Source organism: Ranitomeya imitator, chromosome 1 (genome assembly GCF_032444005.1).
Source record: "Ranitomeya imitator isolate aRanImi1 chromosome 1, aRanImi1.pri, whole genome shotgun sequence".
Taxonomy (NCBI): Eukaryota; Metazoa; Chordata; class Amphibia; order Anura; family Dendrobatidae; genus Ranitomeya; species Ranitomeya imitator.
Genome location: NC_091282.1, coordinates 731,285,230 through 731,307,934, shown reverse-complemented (window position 1 = coordinate 731,307,934; position 22,705 = coordinate 731,285,230). Strand labels below are relative to the sequence as shown.

Sequence of the window (22,705 nt, the reverse complement as noted above, 5' to 3'; positions counted from 1 at the left end):
GCAAGTACTTTCCGTTTCAGGAAAGCATCCACTATGTATTTCCTTTAAGTAGAGGGCTTTTCGGTCTCTTTCGTCCCGCTACATTTAGCCCAACTTGGGTCTCTCCCTAAGGTGGCTAGCATATATGTATCGCTTGCTCACCGAGCCCCACTCCATACAGCCAAACAATTCCAGCCCTGTGCTGATGAGGGCCTAAAGCCCGAAACATGTGTCCACAGGTAGGAATTGGTTGGCTGTGTAAATTTAGAAACTAATCCGCAGCATTGCACGCTTGGCGGTTCCAAGCGCTGTGGATTAGACCGGGGTGGAAAGAGATGATTTGCATAGCTCCGCCTACTGCAAAGGATTCTGGGTAAACCTGCTATTCTTTGTATTATGCTGCTTGCAAGTACTTTCCGTTTCAGGAAAGCATCCACTATTAAGAAAGAAAAACTGAAATATCACACGGTCATAAGTATTCAGACCCTTTGCTCAGTGTTGAGTAGAAGCACCATTTTGAGCTAGTACAGCCATGATTCTTCTTGGGAATGATGCAACAAGTTTTTCACACCTGGATTTGGGGATCTTTTGCCTTTCTTCCTTGCAGATCCTCTCCAGTTCCGTTAGGTTGGATGGTGAACGTTGGTGGACAGCCATTTTCAGGTCTCTCCAGAGATGCTCAATTGGGTTTAGGTCAGGCTCTGGCTGGGCCAGTCAAGAATGGTCACAGAGTTGCGCTGAAGCCACTCCTTTGTTATTTTAGCAGTGTGCTTAGGGTCATTGTCTTGTTGGAAGGCAAACCTTCGGCCAAGTCTGAGATCCAGAGCACTCTGGAAGAGGTTTTCATCCAGGATGTCTCTGTACTTGGCTGCTTTCATGTTTCCTTCAATGACAACCAGTCGTCCTGTCCCTGCAGCTGAAAAACACCCCATATCATGATGCTGCCACCACATTTCACTCTTGGGATTGTATTGTGAAGGTGATAAGCTGTGCCTGGTTTTCTCCACACATACCGCTTAGAATTATCACCAAAAGTCGATCTTCGTCTCATCAGACCAGAGAATCTTATTTCTCATAGTCTGGAAGTTCTTTGTGTGTGTTTTTTTTTTAGCAAACTCTATGTGGGCTTTCATATGTCTTGCACTGAGGAGAGGTTTCCGTCGGGCCACTCTGCCATTAAGGCTCGACTGGTGGAGGGCTACAGTGATAGTTGACTTTGTGGAACTTTCTCCCATCTCCCTACTGCATCTCTGGAGCTCAGAAACAGTGATTTTGGGGTTCTCATTTACCTCTCTCACCAAGGCTCTTCTCCCACGATTGCTCAGTTTCGCTGGACGGCTAGGTCCAGGAAGACTTCTGGTGGTCCCAAACTTCTTCCATTTAAGGATTATGGAGGCCACTGTGCTCTTAGGAATCTTGAGTACTGCAAAAATTCTTTTGTAACCTTGGCTAGATCTGTGCCTTGCCACAATTCTGTCTCTGACCTCCTTGGCCAGTTCCTTTGACTCATGATTCTCATTTGGTCTGACATGCACTGTGAGGTGTGAGGTCTTAAGGTACCGTCACACTAGACGATATCGCTAGCGATCCGTGACGTTGCAGCGTCCTGACTAGCGATATCGTCCAGTGTGACAGGCAGCAGCGATCAGGTTACCATGCTGTGATATCGCTGGTCGGGGAAGAAAGTCCAGAACTTTGTTTCGTCGCTGGATCTCCCGCTGACATCGCTGAATCGGCGTGTGTGACACCGATTCAGCGATGTCTTCACTGGTAACCAACGATGGCGGTAACCAGGGTAAACATCGGGTTACTAAGCGCAGGGCCGTGCTTAGTAACCCGATGTTTACCCTGGTTACCATCGTTAAAGTAAAAAAACAACCACTACATACTTACCTACCGCTGTCTGTCCCCGGCGCTCAGCTTCTCTGCTCTGGCTGTGAGCACAGCGGCCGGAAAGCAGAGCGGTGACGTCACCGCTCTGCTTTCCGGCTGCCCGGCGCTCACAGCCAGAGCAGAGAAGCTGAGCGCCGGGGACAGACAGCGGTAGGTAAGTATGTAGTGGTTGTTTTTTTTACTTTAACGATGGTAACCAGGGTAAACATCGGGTTACTAAGCGCGGCCCTGCGCTTAGTAACCCGATGTTTACCCTGGTTACCGGCATCGTTGGTCGCTGGAGAGCGGTCTGTGTGACAGCTCTCCAGCGACCAAACAGCGACGCTGCAGCGATCCGGATCGTTGTCGGTATCGCTGCAGCGTCGCTTAGTGTGACGGTACCTTTATATAGACAGTTGTGTGCCTTTCCAAATCAAGTCCTATCAGTTTAATTAAACACAGCTGGACTTCAATGAAGGAGTAGAACCATCTCAAGGAGGATCACATGGAAATGGACAGCACAAGACTTAAATATGAGTGTCTGAGCAAAGGGTCTGAATACTTATGACCATGAGATATTTCAGTTTTTCTTTTATAATAAATTTGCAAAAATTTCTACATTTCTGTTTTTTTTCAGCCAAGATGGGGTGCAGAGTGTGCATTAATGAGAAAAAAAATGAACTTTTTTGAATTTACCAAATGGCTGTAATGAAACAAAGAGTGAAAAATTTAAAGGGGTCTGAATAGTTTCCGTACCCACTGTATGTGACGATGGAATATACAGATCGCTCTTGAGCAGTATATACTGCGGTCACAAAAAAAGAACCATTTATAGATCTAAGAGATGATGGGAGTGATCACGTGCAAAATGCATTTAATAACCACTGTGCATTTCAATCATTTTGTCTCTTGCAGCCTTTACCTCTCGGGACAATTATCTGTCCATCGCTGTACAGGACCTCTCCTTCTGACAGCGGTTTGTCCGGGGTGTCAGACTCTGTGACAGTGCTACTCTCCTCGGTGGATGTTGATGAGCTGGATGAAGAAGGAGGAGGTGTCAATTCTCGTTTAGAAGGAACAATTGGCTTCTGTGTTTCAGGAGAAGTAACGGAGATTAGGCTCTTTGGTTCTTCTTCCTCAGCCACCGTCATTACACTAAGGAGCAAATGTAAAGAAAACATGAATAAAAAGAGAGTGTGTGTATTTGTGTGCTGCATATTTGTTATGTTCACAATCATCCTGAGAATATCACACTATATTAGCCTTCCCTAATACACTACTACATAAGATGTGTACAATGTCGCCTCTATAACATACAAAATTCAGTCTCCTGGCTGCATAGCAGGCCTGACTGGTTCTCCAAGGACCAAGCAGCTCCTGCTCTCACAGCACCCGGTGATCACACGACAACTGTGGCTGGAGAAGGAAGTGCGGTCAGCACTTCTATACTGTATAAACAAGCACTTGTTCAGTTTTTAGTATGCAACAACCAGGAAGGCAGAGATAGTGCTAAACCATCTCTGACTTCTCTTTGGGGAGTCTGTCTGTGTCTGACAGAAGGCTCCTCACTCTTGCAACTACCATACTGTGCAGTGACATTTTAGAACGTCACTGGAGATTAAAATGCAGACTATCCAGAGTCTGTGGGCCGTCCAGAAGTAGTTAAAGAGGACTCATCAGCACTATTGCCATGTCTGTTTTAGTACACAATTTGTCAGCAGGAAATAAAGTTGTAGCACAAGACTTCAAATCCTGCAATGTTATTCCTCTTGAAAATGTATTAAAATTGACAACTCCCATTTCAATAGAACATGAGAATGACGATGAACCTACAACTGTGATCAGAAACAAAGTTAGAGGCCCTAAAGTGCAAATCAAAATCCAAAACGAAGTTCCGTGCAGGGCCAAGAAAATGGCGAAAATAAATAAAATATAACTTTTATTAAATTGAAAATAAAAAAATTAAAAGCAGCCAATGACAGACATCAAGACCAGCGGCGGAGACTCAACGGTGAACCTATTGCCCCAAGAATTTCAAAAAGGGGACAATTAATATACTACTTACACAGCATCTTTGTATAGCACGGCCTCTTTTAGGGAGTGTGGGTTTTCTTCTTCTAACGGCAGCTCAGTATTGCTCCAAGCATTGGGACGAGGACTCTTTATGGAAGACTGTTCTTCATGGTCTTCTGATATAAGAGATATGGGAGTATTTGCTCTGACAGGAGAAGCCACTGGTGTCATTGTAGGTGTGACCACCGAGGTTAAAGGAACAATTTTTCCTAAAAAAATAAATAAAAATAAATAAAAACAGGGATTTTTGTGTACTCACCATAAAATCCGTTTCTCAGAGCCACTCATTAGGGACACAGGACCATGGGTGTTAAGCTGCTGCCACTAGGAGAATGACTCTAGGTAAACACAAAAAGATTACCTCCTCCTCTGCAGTATATACCCAGACACTGGCTCCAGCCGGAACCAGTTCTGTGACAAAGCAGTAGGAAATCAAGAAACATTATATGAGAGTATTCAAACGTCACACCAAAGAACATACTCAAGCCTTCAGGCAAACAGGGAGGGTGCTGCGTCCCCCAATGAGTGGCTCGGAGAAAAGGATTTTACAGTGAGTACACAAAAATCCCTGTTATCCTTCACCTCATTAGAGGATACAGGACCATGGGATGTCATAAAGCAGTCCCTGGGTGGGTAACCAACATAACAGATCAGACCCCACGCACCAACTGTCTAGAGATGCACTATGGCCACCTGCAAGATCTGCCCGCCCAGGCCCGCATCTGCGGAAGCCTGAGTGTGAATGTTGTAGTGCTTCGAGAATGTATGCAGACTGGACCAAGTCGCAGCCCTGTAAACCTGTTGCGCCGACGCCTGGTGCTGAATGGGACAAGAGGCACCCACCGACCAAGTGGAGTGTGCCTTAATCCCCACCGGGATAGGCTTGTCTCTGACACGGTAAGATTCCTGAATAACGGAGTGTCCCCCTGGCTATTGGGGACTTTGAAGTGGGGAGTCCCCTCCTGTGGCCCTCAGGAAGAACGAATAGTGAGTCCGTCTTACGCAAGGACACTGTCCGTGAGACGTACCTTCTGAGAGCCCTCACCAGATCCAGAGAGTGTGAAAAGCCCTCTCAAAACTGTGTACAAGTACTGGACAAAACAAGGGCAGGACAAGGACCTCGCTAAGGTGAAAAGAAGAGACCACCTCTGGCAAGAAGGTTGAGGGACGGTCTGAGAACCACCTTGCCCTGGTGAAAAATTAGGAAAGGAGCTCGACACGACAGGGCGGCTAACTCCGATACCCGCTTTACTGACATCCTCACGACCACAAAAGCGACTTTCCATGAAAGGAAGGTCAGAGAGACGTCCTGCAGCGATTTGAAGAGAGACTCTTGTAGAGCACCCAGGACCAAGTTAAGGTCCCAGACATCTAAGGGCGTTCTATAGGGGGAGACCCTCTGAATGAAAGTCTTTACTTGCAACTTGGAAGTGATCCTGCACTGGAACAAAATGGATAAGGCAGAGATTTGACCTTTGAGGGAACTAAGCACTAGGCCCGAATCCAGAAAAGTTTGAAGGAACTCCAAAATGGTGGGGATGGAGAAGACGAGAGGAGCTCAACCACGGTCCCTGCACAATGCTAAAAATGTTTTCCAGGTATGGTGATAGATGCGCCCCGATACTGGTTTCCGAGCGCTAATCATGGTGGGAACCACCTCTTGGGAGAACCTTGCTTGGGTTAGAACAAAGGATTCAATGGCCGGGCCATTAAACACAGGGCCCCTGAGTTCTAGTGGCAAATCGGGCCCTGGGAGAGCAAATCTGGTTGATCGGAACATCGACGACGAGCTTCACCAACTCCGCATACCACGCCCGGCACGGCCAGTCCGGAGAGACTAGGATCACTGGAACCACTTCCGCCTTGATCTTCCTGACGACTCTCAGAAGTAATGGAAGTGGGGGAAACACATACGGAAGATGAAACCGACGCCACGGAAGGACCAGTGCATTCGCCCCAATGGCCCCTGGATCCCTGGACCGAGCTATGAACTCGGGCGCCTTGGCGTTTAGTCTTGATGCCATCAAATCTACGTCCAGAGTCACCCAGCGATAACAGATCTGTTGGAAACCTCCGGATGAAGTGACCACTCTCCCGTGGCGAGACCCTGACGGCTGAGAAAGTCTGCCGCCCAGTTTTTCACGCTGGGATGTGAACTGCTGAGATGACTGAGTGGTTCAACCCGGCCCAGCTGACAATGTGTTTCACCTCGCGCATTGCCGCCCTGCTGTGGAGGCCCCTTGATGGCTGATATATTCCACAGCCGTGACACTGTCCAATTGTATCCAGATGGAACAACGTGCCAGGAGGTGAAGGAACGCCGCAGGGTCAACCTAATTGCCCGGATTTCCAGGACATTGATCGGCTGAAGCGACTCCCGAGGTGACCAGCGCCCTTAAGAAGTGTGATGACGAAAGACGGCCCCCCAGCGAAGAAGACTGGCATCGGTGGTAACCACTAGCCATTGAACCAGGAGGAAAGATTTGGGTGATGGGTGAGGGAAAACGCAACGTCCACCACCTGACGGCCTGTATCACCCGCGGGGACAAGCGACACAGCCGGTGGAGGGAGAATGGGTTCCTATCCCAGGCTGCTAGAAGCGCATGCTACAGAGGATGGAGGTGTAACTGGGTGAAGGGAACAGCTTCCATCGCTGCCACCAACTTGCCAAGGACCCCCATGCCGAATCGGATGGAGTGAGAATATGGGCGAAAAAAGCGCTCAGGCTCTCTGTTGAAGGGCTAAGACCTTGTCTCAAGGGAGAATCACCAACCCTCGGGAGGTGTCCAGGATCATTCCTAAAAAGGATATCTGCTGAGCTGGGATGGGGAAAATAGAATTATTCTTACCGTTAATTCGGTTTCTAGGAGCCTTCCACGACAGCCACCAGGAGGTTGTCTCCATTCCCTAATGGGGGACAGGAAGCACAAGAGGTTAAAAACCCCTCCCACCTCCCATTAACCAGTGACTTACAACTGAACCCATAGCACCGGTTACCTTTAGGTTCTCAGAGAAATATCCAAGAACATCGGGAGGGAATTAATGCTGTCGTGGAAGGCTCCTAGAAACCGAATTAACGGTAAGAATAATTTTATTTTCTCTAGTAGCCTTCCACGACAGCCACCAGGAGGGATGCCAACCAATTCTGTATTTAGGGAGGGACAACAGCTTGAAGAACCTTTCGGCCAAAAGCAAGATCCCGATTGGACCAGAAGTCCAATCTATAATGCTTAGTAAATGTGTGTAGAGAAGACCATGTTGCTGCCCTGCAAATCTGCTCCGAAGAAGCGCCAGCCCTTTCAGCCCAAGAGACGGAAGTAGATCTGGTGGAATGAGCTTTTAGGCCCGCAGGAACAGCAATATTCTGAATTAGGTAAGCTTCAGAAATGGCCTTTTTTATCCAGTTGGCAATGGTACTCTTCGCTACCTTCTTGCCTTTGTTTCTGCCAGAAAGATGAACGAAGAGATTTTTGTCAATTCTAAACGATTTAGTATATTCTAAGTAGTATAACACTATACGTCGTACGTCCAAAGTATGGAATCTGTGTTCTTCCGGATTTGAAGGATTGTGACAGAACGATGGGAGGACTATATCCTGTGATCGATGAAATTCTGACACTACCTTCGGTAGGAAACAAGGATCTGGACGGAACATGATGGAGTCATCCCTTATGGTAAGATAAGGCTCTCTTACTGAAAGGGCTTGTATTTCCCCCACTCGTCTTGCGGTAGAGATTGCAACCAAGAAGGCCGTCTTGCAGGACAGAAGTTGCGAGGAACAAGATGATAATGGCTCAAATGGAGGAGCCGTAAGACCTTTTAGAACTATGTTTAAGTCCCAAGATGGCACAAAAATTTGTTTTCTTGGACAATGTCTTGATGCTGCGACCATAAACCTCTTTATCCAACGATGACCCGCAAGGTCCTGATCGAAGACGGAACTCAAGGCTGACACTTGAACTTTCAAGGTACTTGGCTTCAGCCCCAACTCTAATCCTTTTTGTAAAAAATCTAATATTTGTGAAATATTAGGATGAAAAGGGTCAGGTTTATGAGGATGACACCACGAGGAGAATCTCTTCCAGATTTTTCCATATATGGCATTGGTAATAGGTTTCCTAGATTTCTGTAGAGTAGAGATTACTGACTCTGAAAGGCCCTTAGCTCTTAGTACCTGGGCTTCAATAGCCAGGCTGCCAGCTTGAACTTCTGTGGTTCCGGATGATAAAAGGGGCCCTGGCAGAGAAGGTCTTCTGATACTTGAAGAAAGACTGGACCGTCCACCTTCAGTTCTTCGATGAGGTGGTACCAGCTCTTCTTCGGCCTTGCTGGAGCTACTAAGATAGTCTGGACCTGATCGTCCCGGATCTTCCGAAGGGTCTTCGCAAGTAACGGTATTGGAGGGAACCCATATGCTAGATGGAACCTCCAAGTATGAGCGAAGGCGTCTACTCCCTGAGACCTGTCCTTGGGATTTAGGGAGTAGTTCTCGACCTGTGCATTCTGGCTGGACGCTAGAAGGTCTATATCGGGAAGACCCCACCTGTCTGTCAACATTCTGAAAACGTCCGCCTTCAGGCTCCATTCTCCTGGATGCAAGTCGTGACGACTTAGGCGATCTGCCTGAACGTTCACCGACCCCCTGAGGTGTGTCGCTGAAAGTGAGAGATGTTTTTCTGCCCAGCAAAATATTATGTTTGATATTGCTCTTAGTTGGTTTAACTTCGGACTCCCCTGATGTTTTAGATGCGCAACAGTCGTCATATTGTCCGAATAAATTCTGACATGTTGACCTATAATGAGACTGCTGGCTGCCAGAAGGGCCCTCTCCACTGCCAACAATTCTCTGGTGTTGGAGGAACTGGAGCTTTCTTTCTGATTCCAGTGACCCTGGAATGGGATTTGCGAGACCACTGCTCCCCAACCTTTTTGACTGGCGTCCGTTGTTACCGTAATCAGCGGATCTTGCACCCAGTCTACTCCTTTGAGTAGGTTTGATTGGATCGCCCACCAGGTTAACGAGGCTTTTACCTTCCATGGTGTGTAAACTCTTCTGTTTAGGGAATTTGGATTCCCGTTCCAGTTCCCTAAGATGTGCGCCTGCAGAACTCTGGAGTGGCTCTGAGCCCACTGGACTGATTGTATACAGGCCGTCATTGATCCCAGGAGAGACATCGCAGCTCGTAAGGTCGGAGAACGTTGTTTTCTGAAGTGTGAGACCTTGGAAATTAGATTTATCCGATGTTCCTCTGGTAGGAAGGATTTTTGACCTTCTGAATCCAGGAGGACTCCGAGGAATTTCCTCACCTTTGATGGTGATAGCTGAGACTTTTTTAGATTTGGAATCCAACCCAAACCCTGTAAGATGTTCAGAGTTTTGGAAACTCTCTGATTGAGAACTTCGGCGGAAGGACCAATTATTAACAGGTCGTCTAAGTACGGGACTATAGCGATGTCTTGGCTCCTGATATGGGCTACTGCTTCCGCCATGACTCTGGAAAACACCCTTGGGGCTGAGGAGATCCCGAAGGGGAGAACATTGTATTGGAAATGTAAGATTTTTTGGTTGAATTGGACCGCAAATCTCAGGTATTTCCTGTGGCAAGGATGTATTGGAATATGGAAATAGGCATCCTTGAGGTCTATTGTTGCCATATGTGAATGAGGAGCTATTAGAGGGATGGCTGTTTTTACTGACTCCATCTTGAACTTGCGGTAGGTTATGTATTTGTTGAGAGCTTTCAGATTTATTATAATCCGAGATTGCCAGGAAGGCTTTTTTATTATGAAGATACGAGAATAGTGTCCTTTCCCCTGCTCGTTCACCGGGACCACGGAAATAGCTCTTGAGTTTAGCAAGTCCTGTATTCCGGCCATCATCACCTTTTGAGTCTCCCGAGATGACAGGGAGGTGACTCTTAAGATCCTGGGAGGAGGCGCATCGAACTCTATCAGCAGACCCTGTTGGATAACACTCACCACCCAGGGGCTGTTGGAGATATTCTGCCAACTGTGAACGAAGTTCGAAAGCCTCCCCCCCACCGGATCGGAGTCATTGCTTTTCTTGTTGTGTTTGGGGAATAAGGATGTTTTTAGGCTTCCCCTTAGCATAACTCCACCTCCCGAATTTTCCTTTCCCTCTACCCTGGGAGGGCTGGGGCTGGGAGGGTCGAAAAAAACGCTTCCTGGGAGGCCTCTGTTCAGGAAGGGTTTTCTTTCTGTCTGTGGCTTTCTCTAAGATATCATCTAAGGAGGGCCCAAACACGTAGTCACCCTTAAAGGGAATAGAACATAGTTTTATTTTTGACGTAACATCTCCGCTCCACATTTTTAACCAGAGCGCTCTTCTGGCTGAATTTGTCTGGACCAAGGATCTGGCGGCCACCCGGATAGATTCCAGTGAGGCATCTGCAAGGAAACCTGTTGCTCTGTGCAAGATAGGCAAGGAGTCCAGTACTTCCTCTCTTGGGGTACCCTGAGAGATGTGGCTTTCTAACTCTTCTATCCAACGGAAGAGAGAGCGGGCCACACAGGTGGATGCTATATTGAATCGGAGGGCTGAGGTAGACGTTTCCCAGGACTTTTTGAGTAGGCTCTCAATCTTCCTATCCAAGGGGTCTTTTAATTGGGAAGAATCCTCGAACGGCAGAGCCGTCTTTTTAGCCACTCTAGCCACTTGGACATCAATTTTTGGGATGTTCCATTTTATTGAGTCCTCATCAAGAGGAAATCGATGCTTAAAATCTGGAGGCGTTGTTAGCCGTTTCTCGGGCAATTCCCATTCATTATTAATCATATCAATTATGCTTTTATGGACGGGGAACCCGGGCTGTTTTTCAGTATGTATACCGAACAGCTCGTCTTGTATAGACTGAGGCACTGATTCCTCTTTTAGCCCCATGGTGTTCCTCACAGCCGATACCAATTCCTCAATATATTCCGAGGAAAGAAGGTATTTCCTAATTTCCGCCGATTTATGGGGTAACGCATCTTCCCATTTGACAGAGGAAGACGTATAGGACCCCTCAGACTCTGACTCAGAGTACTCCTGGATTTTTCTCTTTTTGGGGAGTGATGGACCAGGTGAGGATGGTGGTGGCGGTGGAGGTGGGGCGAGTGTGGCCAAAGAGGTTTGAACCTCCTGCCTAACCAAGGAGCGGATTTCATCAAAGAAGGGTGTTCCGCTCTGACGATTTTATCCGTACAAGGTTGGCATAACTTTTTCTCCCAATCTGGTGGCATTTTCGCATTACAGGTAGCACATTTACGCTTGGTAATGTTTTTAGGGCCAGGCTTGACTCCCTGCAATGAGAGAGGAAGCCGTGTAAGAAAAGGTATATTAAAAAATGTACCTTTAAATGGGACCCCCTTTGCCGTACTTACTAGGGCTTGGGGAGCGCTGGGCTCTGCAGCTGCAGGGCAAGACGAGTCCATGCTTACAGCAGGCTTACCTGAGACGTCTTCGCAGCTTATATAGAAAATAAGCTGCACCAGCGCGTGGCAATCAGCCGCCCCTCCCCCTCCGCAGTCCCAGGCAGGCGTGCGAGGATGCAGCGTACCTCGCTCGCCGTTCGGTGATCCATTGCTCTGGACTTGTGTCGTTCCTGCACAGGAGCGCCGACCCGGAAGTGGAGCGCCACCTGACTTCCGGGTCGCCGAACAGCGTGCGCTGGAGGGGGAGACGCCGGAGAGCTCAGGGAGGCCTCTGGGTGGGCTCACCGGCCAGCTTTGTCCCCGCAAGAGGACGCAGGAGGACCGGGAACGCGGTCCCAGAATCCGGAGGAGACGGGAGGCACAGCGCAGGAGGAAGCCGCGGGGGGCCCGACCATGAGTGCCCGGCAAGAAAATGTATTCAGGTACACTGCTAGAGCCACCGCAGCAGCGCACCAGGAACCTCTCCATGCCCCATGGGGGACAGGAAAGACACTGGTTAATGGGAGGCGGGAGGGGTTTTTAACCTCTTGTGCTTCCTGTCCCCCATTAGGGAATGGAGACAACCTCCTGGTGGCTGTCGTGGAAGGCTACTAGAGAAAGATTTGTTTACATTAGCCAGCCCAGGCGAGAAAGTGTATCCAAGGTGATACGGATGCACTCAGCGCAGGATTGGAAAGACGGCCTTTGATCAGAAGGTCGTCTAGGTATGGCAGAACTACCACGCCCTGAGAGTGCAGAATGGACATGATGGCCACCATGACCGTTGTGAATACTCTGGGAGCGGTGGCGAGGCTGAAGGGCAAGGCTGTGAACTGGAAATGTTCCTTGGACATGGCGAAGCGTAGAAACTTCTGGTGAGGGGGAAAAATCGGAATGTGATGGTAAGCATCCCGGATGTCGATGGATGCTAAGAACTCCCCCTTCTCTATTGAAGTGATGACAGAACGGAGGGACTCCATTATGAAGCGCCGGTCCCTGACAAACTTGTTTAGGAGTTTGAGATCCAGAATGAGCCGCACCATTCCGTCCTTCTTCGGAACCACGAATAAGTTAGAGTAGAACCCTTCAAAGTTCTCGTTTTCTGGGACAGGAATAATGACCCCAACTTGGCGTAGCGTATCGATGGCTCAGTAGAAAGGCCGTGCCCTCGCCTCTGTTCTGTGGGGACGAGAAGGGAAGAACCGTGCCGGAGGGCGGGAAGAAAATCCTATCTTGTATGTGGAGGACACCAGGTCCCTGACTCGTCGTGAACGACAGGGCCAGGTAAGATGAAACAGGAGAAAACGACCGCCTACTCTGCTGGTGTCGACTGGATAATGCCGGGAGTCATTGAGCCGAGAATGGCTATGGAACCTGGATACTTTAGATGTAGATTGCTAGGGTCGGCCCTTCCATGAAGGGTTGGTCTTATACGAGACCCGGGGATCCTTGTCCCCATAAGGGGAAAGCCCCGATCTGGAAGAGGTGGTCATATTGGAACAGCCGGGATTGCTACGAAAGGACTGGAAATGCACCGGTTGCTGATGGCGAAAGGGTCGCCTAGTCTTCTGCTGGGGAAGGAATTTACTTTTTCCTCATGTGGCATCAGAGATAAGCTGATCCAGCTTCTCTCCAAATAACCACTCTGGTAAGGGAGAAACGTTAGGGACTTTTTGGACACAGAGTTCGCTCGCCATTCCCTGAGCCTCAGTGCTCGCCTGATGGTGATGGCGGTAGAGGCTGCAAGTGAAGCACAGTTAGCCGGGTCCAGGGAAGCGTATACCAAGTATTCCCCAGCCAGGGAGATCTGATTGGCCAGATCCACTGCTTCTGGGGGAAGGTTACTTTCCTGAATGGATCTGGCCAGGGTATCTGCCCAAGAGACCATAGCTTTAGCTGCCCACGCAGAGGCAAAGGAGGGAAAGAGTGCCAAGCCAGATTCTTCAAAAACTGAGCGGGCAAGATTTTCTGATGGTCCATGGGGTCTTTAATAGAGGATCCATCTGGTAAGGATAAGAGGGTCTTAGTAGCTAGGCGAAATACAGGTAAATCAACTGGAGGGGATTCGGCTGATTCCTTCCGCAGATCCAAAGAAAAAGGGTATCTCGCCTCCAGAGGCTTCTGACCTGTGAAGCGTTTGTCTGTTAGCTCCCTATGCCACCGAACTATGACCTGAAACTCGGGATGGTTGGAGAAAACCCTGTGCAGGCGTTTGGACCTCTTGAAGGACACAGAGTGATACGGGGCAGAGATAGAGTCCTCGTCAACCTTCAAAGTCTGGTTGACAATGAGACTATCCACCATCGCCTGATAATCCGGTGAGTCAAGGTCGAGGGGCATGTCAGAATCGGACTCAGAGTCCTGGTCACTGCGAACCCCGGGTGAGGGGGAGCGGGAAACAAACCTCACAGATGCAGAGGTGCGAGAGGGCCCGGAACACGTGCTATGGATCTGTTTCCTAGATGTCTGTGGAGTTTTTAACTGATTACGGGCCCTGCTGGCCGACGATTCCCGAGAGGTAGAGGAACCCTCTAAGACAGGCAGACGAATGCCCTGACCCGTGGAGGGACTCAATCGCTTTAGGTAGTGAAGCCATAGACTGCGACAGTGACGAAGCCCACTCGGGGGGAACTAGGTACACTGGGTTCGGTAGTGGCAGAGGGCTCCTGAACAAATTTGGGATCACAGGCTTTGCAGAAAGGCGTAGTCTATCCCCATGGCAATGAAGTCTGGCAGGTGGGATATGAGGTGAAAAACACTGTATGTGTTTTGTTAGCCTTCTTGGATGTCTTAGAGAGTGACATGGTGTACCCCAAAATGTTCCTAATTCTGCTGATAAGCTCCAATAGGATCGTGGCTAGTAAGCTCCAGAGACTACTGCAGAGAAGGGCTAATGAGTGTTGCAGCTCAGAGAACTTACCAAGTCCTGTGGCCCTGTGAGATTAGTCCTCCCGGTGTACTGCGCTCCTCTGGCCAGGCTGCGCATGTGAAAAAGTGACCACTCTCTTCTGATGGAGCTGGGATGCGAGAGAAAGTTGGGATGCGAGAGAAGCTCACCGTGTGCAGTAGAAGCCAGCAGCACATGTAGAGAGGTGGCCGGTAGAAAAAAGATGGCGACCGGGATTGCCAGAGAGAATCTCGCCGTGAGCGAGAAGCGCCAAGACGTGGGCGGAGTCGTTGCTGCCTATCGTAAAGTGGGCGGAGCTTCCGGGTTGCAGCCGAGCATAGGCCGAAACCGGGGCCTAAATTTCCGACGCCGGATGGACAGCGCCAGGGAGCGTGGGGGATGGCGCCTAAAGCGCGCTTACAGGAGCCCTCTGCCAGGGTTGCTGAGCCTTTCCAGAGCCTGAATGTCCTGGGCCCACACTTACCTGCAGTGTGCATCCCGGTATGGAAACGCAGCAGGAGACGATGAATGACGTGCAGGACCCGGGCTACTCTGACTGGTCAGCTGCTGTGAATGGTGCAGGAACCATCCATCCACCATCCCTTTGTCAGAGAGGAGGAGAGGGACTGTCCGCCTAATTCCAGCGTCGCTGTTTATCAGTGGCGATGCAGTGGGGGCCGCACGGACTCCATAAATGCCTCTGGACATCCTAGGGGTTAACTCCCCCAGGATGGGACAGGGTCATTGGTCCGGCTGTAATAAGCCTGGATGCAGAGGGGGTTACATAGAGACGACACTCCATGTTCCCATCTGTTGTTGGTGTGGGGAGAGCGGTGCCTTGAAGAGATCGGTCGCCCCTAAAAAAAAAGAGATCTCAGGCATACCGTAGTTATCAATGCAGGAGGGGGTACGTGGAGGTGACACTCCACGTTCTGGCCTGTTGTAGGTTTGGGGAGAGCAGAGCCCTTAAGGGATCCGTCGCCCCTATAATCCTTGAAAAAAATTAAAACAAAAAATAAAAATAGATGTGTTCTGAAGGACACGTGCCTCCTACTGACATTAAGCTTGAACTCGTTCAGCTGGAGCCAAAGGCAGGTGTATACTGAAGAGGAGGAACTAATCTTTTTGTGTTTACTTAGTGCTCTCCTGAGACAACTTCTTTAAAGTATACCGGTTTCTGGGAAGTCCAATACATCTGTCCTTTAAATTAGATTTAATGGTAAGTTCCCTAAGGCAAAAGTCACACGACAGACCGCACAATGACTACTATATGAGCAATTTCGCACATGGACCAGCACAGGATGCATTAGTAACTGGTCCAATAACATGAGTGCTTGTGTGAACCTAATTTAAAGCTAACCTGGTTCTTGCTGAAGTTCAGGTCCATCCAGTGATGTCTGTGGAGAGAGTTCAGGTGTTCTCACTATCATCTCTCTTGGAGGAAGAACAGGAGATGATGGTGGCGTGCACTGAGGAGTGGGAACTGCAGTAATCTCGACAGGCTGCAGAGAGGAAAATATTACATCACTGCCAACAGGAGATTAACAAACACATCTTCCCTGCCCATCACACTAAAAATGCCAAAAACTCTGCCCTCGTAGTTGATAAATCTGATAACCCACACAAGCGCCACCTCCCCGATCATGAAATATGCATGGGGCATCAGTGAGGAGCAAACAAATGAGGGCAAAAAAAAAAGCGATTCCTTTCCAGCCACATTTTATATACCTGGACAACGGTCTGCTCTGGTGGAGAAGGAGCATATTGAGTCTTTCTTTCAGCCAGTATCATGGCAACTTTCTCTGCCATGAACTCTTCGACATATTGCCGGATCAGGCTGGACTCTATAGGAACGCCAGGGGTATCTAAAGCAAAAGGGGATAACTAATTATTGTTTGTGCATCTAGATATTATTGTACTGTAATCAATGATGAGCAATTGTGCCAAGCATTTATAAAGACGACAAACCTGATCACTGAAATTAAGGGGTCTCAGAGTAGAATATAGCCTGGTGTAGTCTCAAGGACAGCCCTCCGTGTAGACGTACTGTGACACTGAGCCTAATGCTGACCATATACATTAGGTGTGATCAGATGAGTCCACCATTTTTGATGGGACTGGATGGCCAACTAATAGATATGGTAGCCCCTAGGCTCTCGAGAGCATGAACTTCCGGGTTGTGGGATCCCAGCATGGAGAGCGGATCGCACAACCCTTCACGCAGTGAAAGATCTCACTCTGTACACGAATTCACCACTGCTGTGTCCTTTACTAAGTGGTTACCGAACATTTAGAAAGGTACGCAGCCACACTGGATTAGTCCAAATTGCAAGATCTTTTTTTTCACTGTGAAAACAGCTACTAGGGTTATGGGATCCCATACTGCATGCCAGGATCCCACAACACTGATGTCCTAGCAAAAGTCAAGCCCTTTTAGAGGATAACGGGGTCACGTCTTACAATAACTTACATTTAGAAATAATCACCAGTCTGGGGGGTGCGCATTATTTTATTAAATAAAAAAGGCAGCCACAGACTGGTGAAAGGTCATCGTTACATTTTTGGCTTGGGAGACAAAGGTCTGATTATAAAAAAAAAATAAAAAATCATGAGGGTCCCATCAAAGAAAGGTACTCTGCCGTGATTATTGGGCACACAATATGGCAAAGTTATTCGCCAAGTACCTCCATTGTATAAGTATATTCTATATGGCAGTAATGTAATTTATGCTACAAACATATATCTTGGCACTTATAGTGGCTGAGGTGGTTTTTTGACACTAATATGCTCCACAACATAAAAATGTCAAAACTGTGCAGTCCAAAAGCCACAAGAATCAATGACACAACAATCAACTTACCGATATCAGAAGACATGGATTCACTGCTGTCGCTGCTGGACGGGGCGACATGAGGAATGATGTCCTGTCGCTTTGATTGCATTTCACTGATGACTCGGTCAAAGATTTCCTGCTCCAACCTGAAAGATATGAAAAAAAATTCCTGTAACTTCTACGCTTCCAGTATCACAAGAGATGAAAATGTGACGTTTTGGCACCAAGTCCATACATAAGCACCTTTGGGACAGGTAATGTTTAATTAAGGGAGAAAGCACAACACTAGAGGAGGTTTTATATTAGTAGGAAGCTGTCCATCAAGTGCGCCAGTCTCATGAGTCTTCTTAAACAACTCCAAGTAGAAACTAGTTTAGAAAAGTGGCGAAAAACCTTGATGAAATGAGTTAATTCCCTGTCCACGTTTCCCAACGCATTCAGACATGCTAGAAAAAAGTGAAAGAATTGAAGTAATGTAGCCCTTACCTGCTGGCCAATCTGTTGACCATTGTCTCTCTCCTTAGAGTGATCCCATCCAGAACATCAGAGTCTGTCTGTAGAGCAGGAGCGGGAGGAGGAAAGGGAATTCCACTATACTGTGGTGGATTTGTATCCCCGAAGCCATCAAGCTCCAATAAAGGCTCTGGGACGTTCTCAACCTGATCATCCTAGACAAAAAAATCCATCATTTTAATACAATGATCCCTAGTGCTCAGCAAGTGAGGAGAGTACGGTAGATATTGGGGTATTTCTGGAGTGCGGGGTGTTATCACCTAAGGGGACATACACAGGGACGCTAATCTATACGGTCACTACGGGTTCTCTAGCTACCCCATCTTCAGCTTGATAGGAATAAGAGCACGATGAAGGACCTGATGGTCTTTAATGTAAAGCTACACTGCAAAAAGCTATAATATAGCTCCAGTAAAGCACATTATTCAGAGTGCTGCCATTACATGCTCAGGGATCAGTACAACACATAAGTGAACATTTACCGGAGTGACGTCCGCTTCTTGTACAGAGCTACCCGGAAGGGCGAGGTTTTCTTCTTCTGTTTCAACATTTTCTGGCATCTTAAAAAAATAATAATATAGGGATTTTTGTGTACTCACCATAAAATCCTTTTTTCCGAGCCATTCATTGGGGGACACAGACCGTGGGTGCATGCTGCTGCCACTAGGAGGCTGACAGTAAGTGATTCAAAGAAAGTTAGCTCCTCCTCTGCAGTATACACCCTCCTGCTGGCTCTCAGCTAACCAGTTCGGTGCAAAAGCAGTAGGAGCTCAATAACAATATATGAGCGTATAGCATGTCACATTATATATGAGAGTATAGCATGTCAAATTATAAAACAAGCACAAGCTAATAATAGGGTGGGAGCTGTGTCCCCCAATGAAAGGCTTGGAGAAAAGGATTTTACGGTAAATACACAAAAATCCCTATTCCTCCTTCGCCTCATTGGGGGACACAGACCGTGGGACGTCCCATGCAGTCCCTGGGTGGGGACAACATCAGATCAGGCCCTGTGTAACCGCTACTTACAAGTGCGCCACCGCGGCCTAGAGAGTCCGCCTGCCCAGACTCACATCTGTGGAAGTCTGGGAATTATAGTACTTCAAGAATGCATGCAGACTGGACAAACCAGCAAGCTTGCAGGCGTGCTTTGCCGACGCCTGGTGCCTAGAACCCAAGAAACCTCGATAGACAGGGAGATAGGCGGACATCTAACACGGAAGGACTCCTGGATGGTGTATCGAATCCACCAGGCTAACATGGCCGATGAAACGGCTAAACCCTTCCTGTAACCGTCAGGAAGCTGTCCTTTTACCGTGAAGTAGTCCAAATAAAGTGTCCAACCTTCGGAAGGACGCCGTCCTCGAGACATACCTACTCAGAGCACTCACCTCATCCAGAATATGGGGAACCAATTCCGTTTTGTGGACTGGTGCCGAAAGAGATGAGGGAAGAAAGATGCCCTCATAACTGTGGGAATACAATACCACCTTGGTAACAAGGGACGGGGATGGCCTGAGGACAACCTTGCCTTGATGGTAATAAGGGAAAAAAGTCTGAAAGAACGGAGCGACTAGTTTCGAAAACTCGTCAGGATGAGGAGATCGCAGAGAAAAAAGGGCGACCTTCCCTGATAGTAAAGTCTGTCCGGATCAAAAGGAGTCTACTGTAAGGTCCATTAAAGGTCCCAAAGATCTAATGGTATGCGATAGGGAAGAACCACATGTGAAGACTCGCTGCGAGGAAGTCCATATTTACAGTTTTGTTGCAATAAGATGGAAAAATACTAGTTCCGCAAACGAGAAAACCTGACATGGTCAGTGTGGATCTCCCAGGATCACTGGGGCCCTTCCTGCTTCCGAAAAGATATTGGAAGTATTGGAAGACGGGTTATGGAAACTGGTACCATGGAAGAACCAGAGCATGCACTACGATCGCTTTTGGATCTGGAGGCCGAACTATGAACTAGAGTACATTGGCGTTCAGTCTGGACGCCATCCGACCTACATCTGGAGTGCTCCAGAGAAGACAGATCTGATGTCCGGGTGAAGTTCCCACTCACATGAGGCGGGACCCTGAAGGCATCTGCCGCCCAGAGTTCTACTCCTGAGATGTGTAGAGCCGAGATCACCGAATGATAGATCGTGGCCCAACAGAGAATGTGAGGTACCTCGGCCATGACGCCTAATCGTGGGTACCTGCTAGATGATTGACGTATGGCACAGACGTGGGATTGTCCGATTGAATCGGATGGGGTGACCCGCCAGAAGGCTGTGGACCTGCTGTAGAACTAGATCTCCAGAACAATGATCAGGAGAAGAGGACTGGCATCGGTAGTCACTAATAACCATTGAACAGGGAGATGGATGAGGAAGGAGCTCAGCGACTACCCTCTGAAAGACTGTTTGACCTGCAGAAAACGAAAAGAGCAAAGGAAACCACTTCCATTGTCGTCATCAATTTTCCTCAGAGCTCTCCTACCAAATCAAATGGAATGAGGGGTTGAGTGAACAAGTGCGCAACCTCCCTGTTGAAGGGCCACGGCCTTGTCTCAAGGGAGATTCACCAACCTTCTGGAAGATTCCAGGATCATCCTCAAAAAGGATATCTGCTGGGCTGGAAATGAGGAAAAACTTGTCTAAGTTTAGTTGCCAGCCCAGGAGAGAGAGGGTATCGCAAGAGATATAGACGACTCAGCGGAGGGCTTCAAGAGCAGCTAGAAAGTCGAGGAGATAGGGCAGGATGACCACGCCTCTAGGGTGCAAGAGGAACATGACAGCCGCTATGACCCTTGCGAACACTCTGGGTGCGGTAGCAAGGCCGAAGGACAAGGTCTTGATTTGAAAATGCTGTTCGCGAAAGGGAAAGCGAAGGAATTTTTGAAGAGGGGAAAACATAGGAATGTGAAGGTAAGCATTCCGAATGTCGATGGATGCCAGAAACTCCACCTTTTTCCATTGAAGTAATGGCTGAGCGGAGGAACTCCATCCGAAGAAGGGGGACCTTGTCACTTGGTAGAAGTTTGAGGTTCAGGGTCGGTCTTACTTTCGGTCACTGATCCACTGCTGGTTGGGTCTATAGGAAACATCCTTTGTTCCTGCATGGGGAACACTCCCAATTTCTCACCGAATAACCGATCACTCTAGTTCCCCCATGGACAGCACCTGGTAACATGTTATTGCATTTGCAATCTGACCACCCTTATGGATAATGGGCGCCGGCCGCTTGTAAACATCTAGTGGTATTATCCACTGTATCTTTCCTTGTTTGGATACTATTTGTATGGCGGCTGGGGTTAATAGGACTTGTGTGATCAGGTACCAGGTGGATTACTTGGTAGCGCATTGGGATTCAACACAGCTTATGGTTGGCAGGGTGCATGAATGCTATACTATACCTGAATAGGATATTTATTGTTGTACTTCTCATGTCCCCGGGTGGACAGGGCTGGTTGTCCAGCGTTAGGCCTGGCTATAGAAGAGGATACATGGAGGCGGCACTCCATGTGCTCGTCTATTGATGATGTGGGGAGATCGGTGCCCTTTAAAAGGACCCGTCACCCCTAAGAATCAGACCAGGCATGGCATCTCATGTTTTAGGTGGGTATACGTGGAGGGGACACCCCACGTGTTTGCATATTGGCTGAAAAAGGATACTGCGCTGGCAGAGGTTTCTGTCCAGTGGATCACTTATCCGGATGCTCCCTGTCCAGGTGAATGGCAAATGCTCTGCTGGGAGTATAGTCTCCTTATGAGGGACACTGCGTGATCTAGCGAAGAACCGAAGTCCTCGTCAATCTACAGAGATTGGTTCATGATATCAATAGGCGAATCCATCCTTTTCTGAAGTTCTGGAGTCCAGAACCAAGGCAATATCCGATCCATATTCAGAGGCTTGTTCTCAGCAAATCATTGGTGAGGAATTAGGAAATGAAGCTTTCGTTTTCTAGGCGCGTGTACGTTTCTAGACGCCTGTACGTTTCTAGAAAACTTGAGGCTCCTGCTAGCCGACGGCTCACATGAAGGAAAGGGACCATCTATATTGGTCCTGCGAGCACTCTGAGCCACAGAGGGTTCACGGAGGGATTCAATCTCTTGGTCAGAGAATCTATGGGTTGCGGCAGTGACAAAGCCCACTCAGGGAACTAGGTACTCTGGGATAAGCTAGGATCGGCGGCGGAGGGCTCCTGAGCTCAGAGTGACCAGCTTCGGACTGGTCATGTGCCTTTAAGACTAGGTAATACTGGTCATGTGCCTTTAAGACCAGGGAATGCTGGTCATGTGCCTTTAAGACCACGGAATGCTGGTCATGTGCCCTTAACACCAGGGAATACTGGTCATGTGCCTTTAAGACCAGTGAATGCTGATCATGTGCCTTTAAGACCAGTGAATGCTGGTCATGTGTCCTTAAGACCAGGGAATACTGGTCATGTGCCTTTAAGACCAAGCGCTTTGAGAAGCGCCAGAAAAGGTGGACGGAGCCGCCTTAGCGCGCCATAGTGCGGGCGTGGCTTCCGGGATGCGGCCTACACATCGGCTAAAGCCGGGGGCTAAATTTTTGCAGCCGGCCGGAGTGTTACCTCAGGGAAGTGGGCCACAGGGAAGCTGAGGCTGCCTGTCAGCATGTGAATATCCCACTGGAGAGGCCCACCGCTGACTGGATCCACTCACCATTGGTGCGCGTCCCGGCATGGAGCCGCCGCGATGACTGGGTTTCAGCGCCGAGGAAAGCATGCACTCTACTGTTCTGCTGCAGGTCAGGTATTGCAGCGTGGACGGTGCAGGGATAGAGGGATAAACCTCAATCCACCATCCCTTTGTTAGGGCGGTGGAGAGGAACCGTTCGCCTCCAGGTGTCATCCGCTTTCACAGTGGTGGGACAGTGGGGGCTGCTCGGACGCCAGAGGGGCCTCTGTACATCCACGGAGTTCAGCCCCAGGGTGGACAGGGCCAATTTTCCAGCATTAGGCCTGGCTGGGAAAGAGGGTACGTGAAGGCGACACTCCATGTGCTCGTCCATTCAGGGTGAGGGGAGATCGGTGCCCTTGAAGGGACCCGTCGCCCCAAAGAATCAGCTCAGGCGTGGCACGTCGCAGGAGAGGATATGGAGAGGTGACACTCTCCGTGCTCACCTGT

At 48.7% G+C, this 22,705-nt stretch overlaps 1 protein-coding gene across 2 annotated transcripts in view; it reads right to left on the bottom strand.

Moving 5' to 3' along the window:
- Positions 1–22,705, bottom strand: part of KIAA0586 (KIAA0586 ortholog) — a 234,614-nt gene that overhangs the window by 116,651 nt on the left and 95,258 nt on the right. For both annotated transcript variants that reach the window (XM_069733299.1, XM_069733306.1), the window contains 7 exons: positions 18,053–18,130; positions 17,544–17,725; positions 17,085–17,203; positions 15,953–16,089; positions 15,585–15,726; positions 3,917–4,133; positions 2,774–3,006 (listed from right to left, as the gene is read on the bottom strand). In XM_069733299.1, the coding sequence (XP_069589400.1) occupies positions 2,774–3,006; positions 3,917–4,133; positions 15,585–15,726; positions 15,953–16,089; positions 17,085–17,203; positions 17,544–17,725; positions 18,053–18,130 (1,108 nt within the window). The remainder of the gene's footprint in view (positions 1–2,773; positions 3,007–3,916; positions 4,134–15,584; positions 15,727–15,952; positions 16,090–17,084; positions 17,204–17,543; positions 17,726–18,052; positions 18,131–22,705) is intronic.